The sequence below is a fragment of the Aspergillus pseudotamarii genome (assembly GCF_009193445.1).
Source record: "Aspergillus pseudotamarii strain CBS 117625 unplaced genomic scaffold BDV38scaffold_6, whole genome shotgun sequence".
Taxonomy (NCBI): domain Eukaryota; kingdom Fungi; phylum Ascomycota; class Eurotiomycetes; order Eurotiales; family Aspergillaceae; genus Aspergillus; species Aspergillus pseudotamarii.
The window spans coordinates 273,350-289,852 of record NW_022475020.1 but is presented as its reverse complement, the minus strand read 5'-3'; the positions used below and the strand labels follow the sequence as shown (position 1 = coordinate 289,852).

The window sequence follows — 16,503 nt, the reverse complement described above, 5'->3', positions numbered from 1 at the left end:
GTTCTGCATTTTCTTCCACCTGAGGATAGCATATCCGATCAACATGGAAACATAAATGTACCCGAAAGCGATGAAAGCCATCTGAATATGAGAGCCCCTGAAAGGGCCGCTGCTCAGCTATCATCCAACTCCACAATAAACGCACCAGGCGACCTAAATCACCCATCCACTGCACTCGAAAGCGAACCCGAGCTACCCATACATACATTATCACCTCCATGTCCTGGGAGCGATTCGGCTATAAATGAAGGCTTTGAGCTATTAGGTTATGTAAACAGTGGGGAGGGCCTAGATCTAAACGATATAGATGCCTTGCTCAGCTTTTGATGGACGTCCCATGGATTGGGTTTTCTTTATCCATGTCGGCCACTTCCAAGAGGATTTAGAAGTATCAGGTGTCCATTTAGCCTGTCAGAAATTGAAATATCGAAGGGGTAACGTACATGGGAAAGTTCACCAATGACTGATGAATTGATTATGGAAATGGTTTCTGGGGCGGACAAATTCGACGTACCAAATGTGTTCTGTTACTGTAAAAGGTCAGACAGTCAGCATCGATCCAAGTTTATCTAAAGTTGCTACTACATCATCGGATACTAATCTTATTAATTTATGAAATATTACTTTTGTCGCTTCGAGCCCGTATAGGTGCCTCCTATAAACGGAGCCTGCTGCTGACTCCGGATAGAGTGTATATGTCAAGGTCACATAATCGTCAAAACATCTTCGTTTGTTGGTTCACTCGAACAAGGCTGGCCTGGAACGCTTTGAAGCTCATTATATATTTTGTCTAGTCACATATGATTTCGGTTCTCGGCTCGGAAAGGATGTACCCGCCGGAAAAGCCCCTCCAGATAACGTTACCCCATCGACCTCAAATCCATATCGAGCCACATCTTGGTTGAAAGACTGGACTACCCTTGAAATATCCTTTGTACTGTCAAGGATTCCTATCCTCCTTCCACCGTTCCTCGGATCATCGATCTCTTGGCCGGAGGATCGTGAGGTGCAGCTGATTATCCCCAACCCCGCGTAAGTCAGCGAGGATGATCGCCTTGGCTAAGGCGTCCTGGGCCCACATCTTGCAGTCGACTGACGATGAGATACATGTAGTCGAGTTGAGGACATTTCCATGCTCCACACGATATGAATAACGGCATTGGATGGACTCTGTGCGTCTTTGAAATCGACAAATTCGGCTGCTCCCATCTCATTTGGTGGTTTGCCTTTCTGGGTGCCCGTATGAGCCACAACAGGCCTTGGCCGAGAGGCTTCTGCCAGCTGGACGATGCATACCCTTGTACCAACCCCACCCCCGCCGCTAAAAAGACACAGCTAAGCGCCAGCTTCCAAGTCAACTTCATAATCAATACATAAATGAAGCTTACATTGGACATAATAGGAACGACAATCTTGTCAGCCACTGAGCTTTAGAGCATAGCCGGTTTTCACCGAGGCTGGCGGTAGTGGAAAGCAGCTTCTGTATCTAAAACCCCTCTTTCAGGCGGCCGATGCTGTTGGGGCACGCTTCATTCTCCTGAAACCCCACTTTCGATTCACTGGTGGCTGGTCTGCTCGTCGAAAAGTGGGGAAGTAGAGTTTGAAGTAACTGCGGAGATGTTTCAGAGGCGGGCCTAGATGATAGATCTTGGCCTATTGTCATACGCATGCTATCGTTAACCGTAGTATAAATTAATCCCATAGGTATTAAAGCAAAGTTCCTATCGGACCTGAATCTCAAGTTTTACCATTTACCATTCAAGTAGTAGTTTCACGACGTGTAGACGCCTCAGAGTATTTGGTTACGACTAGGTGAACGTTGCCTCTCACACCATCACCTACTTTGATCCTTAGGTTTACGACTAGAATTGTCTTTACGTCTTTCCTCATGGCTCCTGACCTTGACGCTCTCGCAAAATTCAGGACAGATGGATATAAAGGCCTGAAAGAGCCTGGTGGCGACGCTTATGAGATCCCTGATATCCAGCCGTACAGCCCCTTGGCACGAAAGATAAGAGTGCTGTCCATCGGGGCCGGTGTGACGGGCATTTTAAATGCCTACAATATCCAAAAACACTGTCAGAATGTGGACCATGTCATCTATGACAAGAATGATGATATTGGCGGTACTTGGCTTGAAAATCGATATCCCGGTAAGTGCCAGGTTTCCTCCTCCCCTGGAGACAAGGAGAGCAAGTGACACTGACCATATGGCAAAGGGTGTGCTTGTGATATAGTGAGTCGACAATCGGCTGTCAGCCAATTTGAACTATGCCCAGTGTCGATGCAGTCAAGATCTTTTCATATCCTTGTCACTCCTCCCTCGGGTCCGTGCTACTTGAGCTCTAGCAATGCTGGATCTTTGGTTGTAGGAATGAGACCCAATTGGGACACAGAGAATGTGGCCTAATATCACTCGTTCTTGCCTCATATTTCCATCTTGAATTGGTTTATGCTGTTACTAATGAGTCCAATATCTAGCCGAGCCACGCATATACCTACCCCTTTGCTTTAAATGTAAGTAATGGGCCTGATATCTACTCAACAACAGAAAGGTGCTCTTTGATCGAAGGATGCTAAGTTCCTCTGTGGTGTAGCCCGACTGGCCTCAGTTCTTCTCTCATGCACCCGACATTTGGGCGTACCTTGACAAAGTTTGCTCAGTTTGGGATCTTAGAAAGTATATGACGTTCAATACGGAGGTGGTGGGTTGCTACTGGCAAGAGGAACAAGCTAAATGGCAGATCAAACTGAAGCGCACAAACCCAGATGGCACAACTCAAGTCTTCGAGGATTGGTGCCATCTTCTTTTACACGGCACAGGCGTCTTGAACAACTTCAAATGGCCAGATGTCCAAGGCATTGAGAAATTTAAGGGAAAGGTAAAAGGCCCTGGCGTACTGTTCAAGTCCAAAGGTTGACGGAGGATTCGTACAGGTTATGCACACAGCAAGATGGCCAAAGGACTATCAGTCCGAGCAGTGGAAACAAGAACGTGTGGCGGTAATAGGATCAGGAGCAAGTAGCATTCAGACCGTTCCTTCCATGCAGCCACATGTCAAACACATGGATGTATTTGTCAGAACCGGTGAGTTAAGACCTTCCCTTCTGAATGTATCTTATTATGCCCCTCTTGGCATGACATCTTATGCAACCCCAGGCAACAGCTCAGACTTCCACCTGAGGAAGCTAAGCTGTGAAGGACTGGGTACCTACTGACCACTATAAATCTTTACCACTTTCCATCGCTGCGATACTGGAGTTCTAACTGAGTCTTATTCTAGGTATTTGGTTTGTCGACATTGCGGACAATTACGGCCAGAATCATGTGTATACAGACAGCCAGAAATCCGATTTTCATCGGGATCCAGCTAACCTTGTCGAGCACGCAAAGTCAATCGAGGATAAGGTCAATGGTATATGGCCAGCGTTCTATAGCAACTCGACGGCCCAGGAGGAAGGCAAGAAGATTTTCCGGAAGAGGATGGCGGAATTCATCAAAGATGAGCGGCTGCTCGAGGGATTCACGCCGAAGTTTGGCGTTGGATGCCGCAGGGTGACACCGGGGGATCCCTATATGCTGTGAGTCCCGCCAACCCACTTACAATGAGAAATAATTCCAGACGTACGAAGCCATTAACATCACTAATCGATCAATTAGGGCGATTCAAAAGCCTAATGTCGATGTCCATTTCACGCCTGTCACACGGATCACGGAGAACAGCGTCGTCGGTGGCGATGGAACCGAGGTCGAAGTCGACACGATCGTCTGTGCGACCGGGTTTGACGTCTCATACCGGCCACGCTTCCCCATTGTGGGAAAGAATGGTGTCAACCTCGCCGACAAGTGGAAGCTGTGTCCCGAAGGTTACCTCGGGTTGGCCGTGCCGGAAATGCCCAACTTTTTGACGTTCATCGGACCGAACTGGCCTGTTGAGAACGGTAGTGTTATGGGACCGTTGTACCACGTCAGCCTATACGCGGTCCAGATAATTAAGAAGTTACAAAGCGAGTTCGTGGGAAGTCTGATGCCTAAACAACATGTCACAGATGCCTTTAATGAGCATTGTCAAGAGTGGGTCAAGCATACAGTCTGGTCGGAGGATTGCAGGAGCTGGTACAAGAACAACGAAACCGGCCGCGTCAATGCAGTATGGCCTGGAAGCAGTTTACATTATATCGAAATCATTAGGCAGCCGCGATATGAAGACTATGAGATTGAATACCTTGGTCCCGCCAAGAAGAACATGTGGGCGTTTATGGGTATGGGGACGCCACGGGCATTAGTCGAGAAGGCCGACATTAGTCCTTACTTAGCCCTTGGAAACTTGGATCCGGAATGGATGGAGGCTGTCGGTATTGGGCTATGTAAATCGAATGAACCAAAAGTGAGCTCGGAATCTGGCGCTCCGGGAAAGGAAGGAGAGAAATGTACAGACCAGGTGTGTCGGCCGTTGGAGACTCACCCAGAGTTGGGCAAGTAAATTGCTCCGTGTAGAATTGTCTTTATTTATTGATTCTTGTGCATTGAGTTAGGTGTTGGACCGATGAGAACTACAACATATGTGTCTAGTGTTCCTCGCGTTCTAGAAAGCTTCGTCATCCTGCCATAGCCCTACCTTCTAATGATCCACCTTATATATACATCAACGCGTTGATCCAATCACGAATAAATCTCAAACCCAAGCCGAGGCGGGTTCCAGGTAGATATAATCGACCAATTCAGCTTTCCAATCGGATGTCTTGAAAATCCTCCCTAAACCCGGCCGGGTTGGTTAGAGATGTGTGGGGTCAAAGCCCGTCTTGACAACAACTGCACCACTTCCCAACTAGACTAGGGCAGGTTAGCAAGCAGTCGTCTAGTGCCCATTCTGCGACATCGGAAGTTGGGGAGCTGCGAGGCCGGTTTGGCTTTCCGTCGTATCAAAGTTGTCACATGTTCATGTCAATGCAAACAACAGCTGATGACCGTCTGCATAACAAGAATCCGCTCCAATGGTGTTGATTGAGCTATAGGCTGGGTAGAAATTAGGCCCATTATGTCGATAAGAGACTACCAGTAAGAGACAAGTCCCCGGACACTGGTGCCTATCGCCAAATATGGCTTGATTCATAGGATTGCCCCTCCGAGGCCTTTAAAATGCAGTGGCCATGCTGGCTTGGATTCAGGTTTAACACGACTTTTTTATTTGACTGCGACATTTGCTGCTCACATTTAACAGGGGAAAAGCATTATGAAATTGATCGCAAACATTGACCCTTCATAGATATAACTGCCTAACATCGCAATGAGGCCTAAGCGGCTAGGCACAAGACACTGTGGGAGTCTACTCATCCAAATCCGAGACAAGCTCCGCAGCGTCCGAATATTCGTATCGGGTCGACGCGCGTTCTACTTCTGTGTTTTGGGCCAGCTATGTGTACAACCCAACCTGGCCTATTCTCTCGCATCTCATACGCTAAGAGCGACTTATTAAAAGCACAGAAAGTGAAGCTACCACTATGATTTGTCTCTTTCGTTTGTGCGATTGGTGTTACAACACTAATTCTTTCAGGCAGCGATCTTCACAGGTTTGAGCGCAAGAAAAATATGGTGAAAGTGGCGAAATAAGTAGGATAATGGCTCTTGCAGACACTTCAAACGCACAAGCTCTCCGAGAATAGGACTAAATGATAATGGCGCTACTTAACATATAAGTTGTGTCTCAAGCATTGGAATGCCATTGCCCTGGCGTTTATCATTTACCTCTTCGCTTTTGGAAGACAAGAAGAGAAAAGGAAAACCCCATCTTCTTCTACTAACATGTCTTACCATCGAATCCTCCCCAAGCCTGGTAGTTGGGATAATGAGTCCCTGCAAATCGATCATACTCAGACGACTACGAACCTTGCTGAATTTCAGTCGAAAGATGGTGGCATTCACAAAGCGTCCATCTGGGAAAGTCAGGTCGACTTCAAATCAGAAGGTGCGTTTTACTATACGTTCAACAACACAGGTTGTACCTGTCGGGTTGACCTTCAATGGTCCCGAGAGGATATGATCGAGTGTAGCTTAGGAACCATTCCGCCGTGGAACATGGAAAGATAACCAATCATAGCCTTTTCGCGGTACTGTCAATATTCCTTTCCTGCGGCGGCGGCGGCAAATCCAGGACTTCTACCGGCCGCTATTACTAGGATAGTAGAAGAGCAATGGAGGCGGCTTTCCCCGGCGGAAATGGAGCGGTGGCCGACATGGGGTGAAGTAAGTCTCGCCATCTGCTATGTGGAACATGAATTTAAGAGTAACCCAATGCTGATTATTTGTAGTCTCAGAACAACAAGAAACGACAATGTTATACCGGAGATGGGTCTCAGTCGCGGGTGCAGAATGAAGACAGTGAAACCCGTAGTGGAAGCTCAGCTGATGGATATAACAGCCCAGTGCCAAATCGGAGAGTTAGGTCCGTGGGTGAACACGATACATATTCACAGACATTATTGCCATCTTTGAAGTCCTTGTCTTGGGGTACCAATGATAGTTTTGCCCATTCCAATGATCTGCATGGGATGAAGGACTTAACTGATGCCGGTCCTACAGCAGCGGCGCATTATTGGGAAGCGCCTCGTTTGTGCCAGCCTCAGTGTAACAGCATGGCAAGAGAGCTTAACAGGCTGGATACACATCCCGTCGAGGCTCCTCCATCTTCAACCACTGAGGGATTGAGTGACCAGAGGTTCTCATCTCTGACAGATGCTTTTTCCGGGGAACACGGTCCTGAAACTATGTTTGGCCTTGCACAACCATCGTCGACGCCACAAAGAGCTAGAGCGTACTTACAACAAAGGCACCCTCAATCCCAGACTTTAACGGCGACTGGCCCTACATCTACACCGGAGATCACGGCAAAACTACTTTCAATTTTCAATAAGATTGGCACATTAGCATATCGTTCACCGCCCATCAATCCCGCGTTTCAAAGGAGCGGCTCTAGAGGTCCGGTGATATCAGTAGATGGAGACGATGCCTTCACCATAAAGTCGATAATCGACTACCTACACAGTACCTTACCCATTGAAGGATTCCGCACCCGGGTTTTCAAGGGACCAGAAGCCAGTCCCGGACATATGTCACGACGGAAAAACGGACCAATAGTTGAATATCTGAATAACATCCTAGCATGGCATCCGGTTTCGGCGCAAATTGTCGACTACATCCAGCATCCATACCGAGGGTTACGGGCCAAAACGAAGCGTGGCGACGAGCTCGGAAACGGGTCGGTGCCGGCCTCGCGCGACGTAGGCTATCCACTTCCTGTGGCTCTGATTTCCCGATATCAACTTACAACTGTGGATGCATTTGCTTGTGAGATAGCCATCGACGATCCATATTCACAAATGAGCCATCAGCAATGGATGGAATCTCTCTGGCGTGGCTGTGTGGGTCCCGATATCGTTGTGTATATCCAGGACCACGACATTCCGGACATGGGACCATCCCAGGAGCTCGTCTATAGTGCGCGCTTACAGGACACTCTTGGAATTGTCATCCCGCGTGCTAGAGGCTCTTCCAAAGAGCCCAAAGAGAGAGTTCTGAGACATGTCGTATGGGCTATTGATTCTATCGTGATGAACACTCGTACGCAATGATATGTCATTGATTTCCTTCTTTGTTGTATTTCTTTTATTGTGGCTACTCTCTTTATTCTGCATAAGAAAAGATGTATCTACTAGCATAGTATACGGGTGCTATCCAATCATCAGTGGTAAAATCAGTCTTTCGCAGTCGGTGTATTGTTGAACACTTGAGTACCATAGCTTGTGGGGAGTGACCACACCTCACCTCAGAATAACGACCTCCCCTCTTTCTTCCCCTTTTAGGTTTCACAAAGACAAACGAAAAGAAGGGTGGCAGATATCTAGACGAGGCTGATAATGAAGCGACCAAAGAAATGCAAAGGAAAAGTTTTCCTTCACGGGAGTTCCCTCCCGACCTTTCTTTTCAGGTGTTATACGAGGTGGCTGGTAGATATTCTAACGCCACGAATCATATGTGTTGGAATTACTCTGTACCCTGATTTGGCTGGCTCCCGCTCTATCACGGACAAACGCATGTCATGTTTGGGGTAAGGAACCCCTGTAGGGGGAAACATCTGCCTATGTGGATTATTGCAGAACAGTCACACGGTCGTGATCAGCGCGTGTCACAAGACTAATACTGACACGGAGCCATCTTGGGGCGTTAGGTAAAAGTAACTTTCCGAGAGTTATGTTGTATAACAGCTCCCAAGTTGAACACACCAATAAAGGATTCATGTCACATTACACGACCTGCAGGGCCGCGGAAATATTGGTCTCCGGTATGTCTTCTGCTCTCGCCAAAGTTGTACAGCTTTGAAAATATAGAGTCTTCTTGGTCTTCTCATAGAGTTTACTATGTTTTCTTCACACCTATCATGTGGTGGAGAGGACAAAAAGTGTTGTACAACGTTACCATGGCCTACTGTTGTCTCGATAATATCCGACATACTCGCTAGTGATTCTAAGTGCGATATACAACAAGGTAAGTGATACACTTTGACATTGTAACTCGGATATTCTTTTTCGTTTTGTTCTACTAGATGTTCTTTTTTCTGAAGTTTTACGCTACAACAAAATAGTCATATGGCAAATGATGTCTGGTCTCTCTACAGAAGCAGTATGAGTCACGCTCTCGATTAACCGCTGCGATACAATTGATAAACAATACATTAGGACGTGGAAATACCACGATGTAACTGTTGTACCCATGGTTTGTCTCACAATAACCGCGTGTGATGGGAGTTACATCCGGCAGTCATGCTGTAACATCCACACATCCACACCTCTCGATTGGTTTGTGTTCCAAGGCGACTGGCCACTACCATATCCTTGCTAGCATAACACCCGGGATATACTCTAGAGGTATTCAATTAGTGGGCCTCACGATCATAGGGAAGCTTCTTTATTGTATTGGGTATGTATTGGAAAAGGAAGACCTGGACGGTGAAATTCGTAAGGCGAGTGGGCCTTGCTCGAGGGGACGATCATTCTACATGGATAGGCTAACAAAACTCAGACACAGTGGAGAGATTTCACGACGTATATATCCTCCGAGATTAATGACCAGATGAAGACTAGGCAGAGAGGGTATCCTGTTTAAGGAACAGCTTTATATTCGTGGATTGGAAATTGTGTACCACCTTGTATCTCATTTTTGTCTAAGAGGTCATGGCGACTCGGCTATGTATACCGAATTTGTATCGAGAATGACAGTGTGCAGTCGTCTCCTTATTGGTCATTTATAGCGGCTAGGGTTATTTATTTAATGGTCCACATGACGTCTAAGTATCGAACAGCTTTAGATCGCCCAATCATGGACGTACTAGTGGTCGTGATCTAACTTGGAAGGTTGAAGGCGGAATTGTGCAAGGGATTCTTTCGAGGTTGTGAAGGGTTCCCAACCTGCGAGGCTGGATGTGTCGGAGCTGCTTCACCACTACCAGGAATACCACTCGTCCGATATTAATCACTCCAGACCCCTGTCGCAGTCGTTGCACCCAATTTTCAGCCTGAAGCTCGCCACCTGCAAACCCGCAACCACGACAATATTCAGAGAAGACACCTGTGGAGAGACTTTCAACCCAATAGACCGCAAATGGACAAGTACTCTTCATTACGTGAATAGATCTACTGTTTCGCTACTCTAATATCGCTCAACTTTCAGCGGCCTCCAGATTGCATAGATTATGGTGATCTCGGTAACGATAAACTGTGCAAGGAACCTGAAAAAGGGGCCGACAAAGAGCGAAATAATATCCTCAACAAAACAGATATCAAAGACGAAGTGACCACGGGTGATTCAGCAGTCACTCTTATCATCTTGAAATAACGGTCATTAGATCTCCTTGGTGGTGTCCATGGCTAAGTTCAAAACACCAAACGCCGGTCGGTATGGGAGAGGAAAGAAAGCCCATGCCAATCTTGATGCAAAGTATGTCTCGAGTGTGTCTATGATGGTAGACATCACTCTTCAGCGTGTAACATTCCTTTGCTCGAATAATGGGAGCCTTAAGTGGAAGATGAAATGTTTCCAGGAAGACTTTGAGAGCTGCTATCTTTTTATTTTAAGATATGGTAAGTCTTTACACCTTATTTTAGCATCAGGCTTAGGTATCTAACGAATATTAGGTAAAGGCAAACCGATCAATCGGAGGTGTTCGATCTCATCATTAAGCGTAATACATCTCGAATTAAATATTTCTCTGTCGCACATCGAGACGCATCTAAGCAGACCTCTAAGCTCAAATTGTCAGGTACGCTCAGGAAAGGTACGATAAAAGATGTGGTACTTCAGAAGTTCGAGGCAAGGGAGTGGCAGGGTCTCATCATTAATATCGATGAGAGACAGTCACCAGTTTCGCAGGAAATCCCACACTTCTTCTCGAAGAGAGAAATAGATAAAGCTGTGGTAGAGTGCAATAGCATCTGTACTATTTATACCATTCTCCCTGAAATACCTGGTCTGATAATGAGATGTTTGAGAACCACCAAGTGATTGACACCTGGCAATGCACATGCTCCACCAAAGCCCTAGGTTCGTGGTACTATTCCTCAGGCATCAAATTCCTTTGTGTACCTGCCCCTAGTCCATACGCAGCTACGAAGAATACGGTATATGGCGTCACTCAATCCCTTCATGTGGAACCAAGCGAGTAGCGAAAGGGTGGATCGTTCCTGATCGTATCGAATTAAATTGTGGCGATGCCAGCCGAATATGACTAATGACAGGCAGACCGCCATTTATCTACAGTCTTAGGTATCTTAGGTATCGCACTTGAAACCGGTGTAATTCACCTGCACAGCTTCTACTCAAAACATTATCTCCCCGAGCTGAAACGGCACCGTGATCCTAATTTAGCAAGATACCTAACTGTTAAATAACCAAACTCGTACCTGGAGTTATAGAATAAGTTATGGGTATAAACCAGACCTAAACATTCCTATTGAGCCTGACTAATGGCAGACTAGGAGAATCCGAGGTCCGTTACTGTGTGTTCAGTGCACACAGCACATTCTCACTGACATTATTGCACAGTTCCGATGCACGCTATGTGGTACCAGCTTCAACATCGCGCGTATCCGGACCGTCGATGAGCCCTTTTCAGCGGCGTGGTCCATAGAAGACCCCCGACATTTTATTTGTGCCCTGGACGATGATGCTGATGTGAAAGACAATGACTATGGCGACTGTTCCACTGCAGAGACGGGCTGTATTTGGGCTGTTCGCAACTGTCAGGATATCCGACATGGAACTGATGAGCAGAACGCGCCAGCTCACAGATACCAGTTTTTTGATATGGATGACGGCCGGCTCCCTAAGTTCGGACAAAAACTGCCGATGGGCAAACCATTGGACGAAAAGGCAGGCCGCATTGGCATAAGAAAGCTTTTTCTTGAACATGTCGCTGGTCCGGGATGTCGTTGTACAAAGGGATATTCCGGGGCCAACATCTCTCTGGAGGAGATGCGAGGCTGCAAGACTGGGCAGTGCCTGGTCTACGATAACGGGGACGAAGAGGCCGCGCCGGACGACCTGGAATGTGAAACTGACAGTGATTACTTTCTCACGGGGCTTGCCGACTGTATGCCATTTGTTGAGATTGGGGGTACGGGAGTGTCTCCCGCAAGGCATAGTCTTGATTGGATTGAACCGGGAGACCCGTTCAATAACGTATGATTTTCTCGCAAATTGTTGTGCCCTGCAGTACTGACAGTCTGCGGCAGTGGTTTGAACCCTACATGGCGGTGCCATTTCATCCATGGTGTTTTGGGATATACATGAAACTCAGCAAGCTACGACTTGGCCGTGTCGAAATCAACCATCTTGTGGACTACTTTGATAATATCGAAAGCTACCCGCGCCAGTACCGCGATGAGCCCGATCCAGCCGTCCAGAAAGCCACTGGTGAGTCCTGGGTCCACCTGAAGGGTGATGAATGGCTCGCTGCAAACCCATTTTACATGCCCAAACTTCGGGAGATCCTGAGCCGAGCGATGGAGACTGGCCCGTCCTTCAGCCCCCAGAATGGCGCCTTTGAACCCCTTATATCATTGACCAAGATTACAACCGACCCCTTTGCTCGAATCCCCCGAGAAATCCTTGATATGATTATAGACAATCTTTCCACGAAAGACATTGCGTCGCTACGTCTCGTCTCGCGTCAATTCTACCAGCTCCCCGTCTCAGTCTGGCATCGCCTTATTCAAGAGGATATGCCTTGGTTATGGGAGGTGTGGTCCTACGAGAAACCTTACTTCTGGGCGACGGTCACTGAGGGTGATATACAGCAGAATAGAGGGGAGACGAGATATGAGCTTCACGAGGAGCAGATCATAACACATACAATAAATGTTGATGAGCATTTGGCTAAATGGACGATGCCGATGCCTACACTCAGTCGAACCAATTGGTTTCTCCTGTATAGAGATATTAAACGGCATTGGAACGAATTGAGAGGCCTGCGGAACCGGCGAAGAATTTGGAATTATCAAGAGGGATTGATTGCATCGTTGAGGATGCATGTATTGAGTAATGCTGATAGTAGTAGTATGCGATAGATCATATCATGTGGTGGTGGTACAAACGTTACCTTCGGTGAGGACAGGTGTATATACATGCTAAGCCCTTGAGAAATGAATTAGAAATGAATTAGTATCAATCTGCATGTGGCTCTTCACGTCTTGAAAACCTAGAGTACTTTGGCAGAATCAGCAAGACAATGACGAGCAGCCCTTGAACTGTTTTCCGAGAAACTTTCTCTTGATGGTAACAAGACTGTGGCTGCGAGTCGAAACGAAGAACCTCAAGACTGGAATTTATTCTGGGGAGTTTCCGATATGCTCAGCGGAGAATTGGGAATGTCTGATCTAGCCCTTATCCCCTCAGTCTTGATGAGTTTATTTCGTTTGAATCGATGCCTGGACCTTGTGTCCTTATCTCGCCGCCCCATGGGACATAGATCACCGCCCACTGTTCATATAACTACTAATCAAATTCTCGTCTCATTTGCTTTGCCATGAGTAGTTTATCCCAAATTGTACCGACATGTGTCACTAGAACCCGAAGTTTGCAAACGGATTCCACCATGGGCTGCCCGAGCTTCCTATATTGCCTGTGCTACCTGTACCACCTAAATTTCCCCAGCCTGACCCAGATGACCCGGACTGGCCATTACAACCAAGGTAAACAGCTATGTCTGTCAGTCAGCGTCCCTTCTAATTACAAGGATATTTGCACAAAAAGCAAAAGCCAAACGGAAGCACCTACACTTGGAGAAAAACGCATAACTCTCCGCATTCTTCAACGCCGTCTGCGAATCCAAACCAAGCACATTCGAATGCCCATACACCTCATACCCAAGTACCCCCTTTGTATGACATAACTCATGCAAACTCGACGTCCGCTGATCCAGAACAGAGCAATCGTCCGACACCTGTGGTAGCTGGAAATATGCAGGACAAGTGCTCACTTGACCTCGATACCCGTCCGTACTGGCATATCCCGTCTGCGTAAACGAACCAGATTGGCAAGTGATACTATCAGGCTGGCAGGAGTAGGTAACGAGACCGCTTCCTTGTTGGGATGCCTCCTGGGCAATTTCTTCAAGTATTTCAGCGACATGGTTTGTGGATGTTGAGTCGGTGGTTTTGAAGAATGTCTGGAAAAGTAATGTCACGTTGTTCGCGCGGATGCTGGCGGCAGCTTTGGCGGCCATTTCACCGGCGCTAGTTACTGCTGCTTGGGCCATTTCGCTTTCGGAGTTGTCGCATTTTACGAAGACTGCGCGTTGTTTGAGTGTGCTTGCTGTAGCGAGGTTGGCGAGAGTTAGTGGGAGGAGGAGGTTATTGAGATGCATTTTGAATTGGTATATTGTATCAAGGATTGGACACGGACAAGAAATAAATTAATCTCTATATCGGCAATCTGTGAGCTGGACGATGCTGCTTATATGCGTTCTGAGAATCCCAGATTGGCAGTCTAAGGGTCCATTTTTGAGACGTTTCATATTGTTTCACTCTTTCCTCGATTGGCAGTGTCGGGTGACACTAGACTCAAGGTGACACACCTTGTTCGAGAATATTACTTATCTAGTGGATATTCAAGCACTATGGCTAAGGTCCTCAGGATAGCTTTCGCATGCGATTCAGGTTTTTAACTTTCACTTACATCACCGGTTCCTTTACATTAGGGCATCGGCTAAGACCCGAACTATTCCAGAATAACGGGTTTTGCGTTATCTTGATCGATCTTATCATTTATAGGTCCGAAAGTCAATATAAAGTAAATAAGCATAAATCGCTGGCGTATTGTAAATAATATTAGGATGGTGGGCTATTGCTATAGAATACCATGTCTCTGAACATGTCCAAAATCGACTGGGATGTCAACATTATACTCCGTATTCCGGCAGCGTATAGACCATAGGCTTATCATGTTCTCATCTGTGACATATATGAGTCGATCTAAGTTTTAAAATAATATAAATGAAGTCTAAAATTGTTCTTTGCGTCTTTCATATTGTTCTCTTATTATTTTCCATACATATGGGTATTCCAATCTCTTGCCAGCAATATCTACTCTCCAAGTCTCAATCGATGCGCAAGAGGACACCTGTCATAGAAACTGGACGGACGACTAAGGTATTAGTTTTCAGTATTCACAGCGTTATCACTCTCGGTAATATATAATTAAGAATATAATGAGTCCAAGCTCATCGAACTAGTTTAGTAAACAAACGACAGCTCCACACAGAGCAGGATCCTCTAAGTGATCCCCTACTGCAACCTAGCGAAAGAAAGTCTAGGCACCAGTCCAAGAGTCCTGCTCAATGTTGATAGACTCAGCGTGCCAGGTCTTGCCACCGTCGGAGGTGGTGAAACCACTGGAGTTAGAGCCCTTGTACAGGAAGAGTGTGTCACCGAACTTCTCGTCCTCGGCGCTGAGGTGGATGGTGATGTTGTTCCAGCCTGTTTATGTTAGTATAATATGGGTCTCGCTGGGAATATATTTTGGAAGGACTTACTGTAGGCTTCGAGAGTGCCGCAGTTGCCGGAGCCGGTATAGCATTCGTCACCCGAGTAGAGGTAGAGAAGCTCGGCGTCGAGGTCTAGAATTATCCATGTCAGATACTACATCCGTGAGACATCAGTTTGCATCACGTTGAGACTCACCGTCAGTTTCCTTGGAGACGATCTTTCCATCCATGGTGACAGTCTGGTAGACCTTGTTGTTCTCAACGGTGACTGTGGAGTATTAGTCTTTCTGCGGGAGATAAGTCCTAGTCATCATCCAGAATGCAAGCTCACCCTCAAAGTCAACCTGAGTTCCGGTAGGAATAGTAACGTAGGCCTGGCCGTTCTGGCCGTCTATAATGATCTGTAAGCATCGCAACCTACTAAGGGAATGAAGAGATACTAACTGGGAGTATAAGTGCTAGCAGCAACACACCACTCCTCAGCCGTAGCAGGACAACCCCTAATTCTATGTCAGTTTCCGTCATCCACATACCGTATATCTAAATTTATAGGGAGTACACACTGAGACTCCTGGTCAGGAGACCAGTTCAGCAAAGGCTGGTACAAGTAGGAGCTGTCGTCGCCATTGGTATGTTGAAGACCGATCCAAAGAGAGACCCAGACTTGGTCGCTGGCGTCCTGAACTTCAACACCCTGAGGAACAGTGGGAGGCACGAGAGACCAGGTCGCCTTGGTAATGTGGGCGTTGGTTGCTGGACCGGAGTAGAATCCGTTGCCGAAAGCCCAGGAGTCCTTGGTTGTGGCAGCAGCGCGCAGGGCAAGAGCCAAAGGAACGGCGGCGTACGCGGAGCGCATTTTCAGAGTAGTTAATGAACAGGGAGAAATTAATTAGATATCGCGAACCGGTCGCGCAGAGAAAAGAATGAAATGTGGTAGTAAAGAAAAGCGAACGATAATTGGGGGTAACAAACTGGGAAGGGAACGACTGTACATAAGTAAAAACTCTCATGGCTGACACCCTATTTCTATAATTTGATTGCCGGATAATTTGTCGGCATATTAAGTCAGGAGCATGGTGGAGCCCGTTTTACCTATAGGGCCCGCTATCGTAATTCTTTCTGTGTAGGGCTAAGCTTCGGCATAAAAAACAAGCTTGTTTTAGCCCGAAACAACCAAGTGAGCTTGGTGATACCGGAGTGAGGGCCAAGTTACGCACGCAATGCCGACCCCCTTGAACTAGAAGAATTCGGATAAAATGGGGGGATATATGTGGTTGGATGGCTGACCAATGTCGGGGCTGAACCCGTAGTCTCCTTTTCCATATACCGTCTTTTCGTAAATAGGCCACACTCTCTGGCGATTAGATATCTGCGAACTGGGTCAGTCATAGTCGTGCCACTTGCTGTATAAGCTTGATGAGTCCTCCACCTCGACGGAAACCTTGGACATGTTCACACAACTGTTGAC

General features: G+C 46.9%; 5 protein-coding genes across 5 annotated transcripts; 3 read left to right on the top strand and 2 right to left on the bottom strand.

The window, feature by feature from the left end:
- Window positions 1–1,787: 1,787 nt before the first annotated feature.
- Window positions 1,788–4,590, top strand: BDV38DRAFT_295692 (flavin-containing monooxygenase; the record flags this gene model as incomplete). The annotated part of the gene is made up of 8 exons (XM_032062756.1): window positions 1,788–2,153; window positions 2,220–2,236; window positions 2,482–2,517; window positions 2,598–2,882; window positions 2,938–3,088; window positions 3,285–3,582; window positions 3,662–4,356; window positions 4,574–4,590. Exons 1-8 carry the CDS (start codon window positions 1,889–1,891, stop codon window positions 4,588–4,590), a joined length of 1,764 nt encoding a protein of 587 aa, XP_031917925.1. The 5' UTR covers window positions 1,788–1,888.
- Window positions 4,591–5,640: 1,050 nt separating this feature from the next.
- BDV38DRAFT_174608 (uncharacterized protein) lies at window positions 5,641–7,734 on the top strand. Its single transcript, XM_032051986.1, has 3 exons — window positions 5,641–5,966; window positions 6,099–6,244; window positions 6,310–7,734. The coding sequence occupies exons 1-3, from the start codon at window positions 5,804–5,806 to the stop codon at window positions 7,627–7,629; spliced, it is 1,629 nt and encodes a 542-aa protein (XP_031917924.1). The 5' UTR covers window positions 5,641–5,803; the 3' UTR covers window positions 7,630–7,734.
- Window positions 7,735–10,013: 2,279 nt separating this feature from the next.
- On the top strand, window positions 10,014–12,618 carry BDV38DRAFT_278642 (F-box protein; the record flags this gene model as incomplete). Its single annotated transcript, XM_032058791.1, has 4 exons — window positions 10,014–10,134; window positions 11,029–11,039; window positions 11,096–11,731; window positions 11,785–12,618. 4 exons carry the CDS (start codon window positions 10,014–10,016, stop codon window positions 12,616–12,618), a joined length of 1,602 nt encoding a protein of 533 aa, XP_031917923.1.
- Window positions 12,619–13,177: 559 nt separating this feature from the next.
- Window positions 13,178–14,014, bottom strand: BDV38DRAFT_295688 (uncharacterized protein; the record flags this gene model as incomplete). The annotated part of the gene is made up of 2 exons (XM_032062755.1): window positions 13,328–14,014; window positions 13,178–13,224 (listed from the first exon to the last, which is right to left on the bottom strand). The coding sequence occupies exons 1-2, from the start codon at window positions 13,914–13,916 to the stop codon at window positions 13,178–13,180; spliced, it is 636 nt and encodes a 211-aa protein (XP_031917922.1). The 5' UTR covers window positions 13,917–14,014.
- Window positions 14,015–14,860: 846 nt separating this feature from the next.
- BDV38DRAFT_278640 (uncharacterized protein) lies at window positions 14,861–15,891 on the bottom strand (the record flags this gene model as incomplete). The annotated part of the gene is made up of 6 exons (XM_032058790.1): window positions 14,861–15,027; window positions 15,084–15,167; window positions 15,232–15,303; window positions 15,367–15,426; window positions 15,480–15,535; window positions 15,599–15,891. The coding sequence occupies 6 exons, from the start codon at window positions 15,889–15,891 to the stop codon at window positions 14,861–14,863; spliced, it is 732 nt and encodes a 243-aa protein (XP_031917921.1).
- Between the last annotated feature and the right edge of the window lie 612 nt (window positions 15,892–16,503).

Bases quoted from the DNA above. Each gene is read 5' to 3' on its own strand.
- BDV38DRAFT_174608 (XM_032051986.1), top strand. From the start codon at position 5,804: ATGTCTTACCATCGAATCCTCCCCAAGCCTGGTAGTTGGGATAATGAG. The intron at 5,967-6,098 runs GTGCGTTTTACT...AACCAATCATAG, and splicing joins GGTCGACTTCAAATCAGAAG to CCTTTTCGCGGTACTGTCAA. The intron at 6,245-6,309 runs GTAAGTCTCGCC...GATTATTTGTAG, and splicing joins GGTGGCCGACATGGGGTGAA to TCTCAGAACAACAAGAAACG.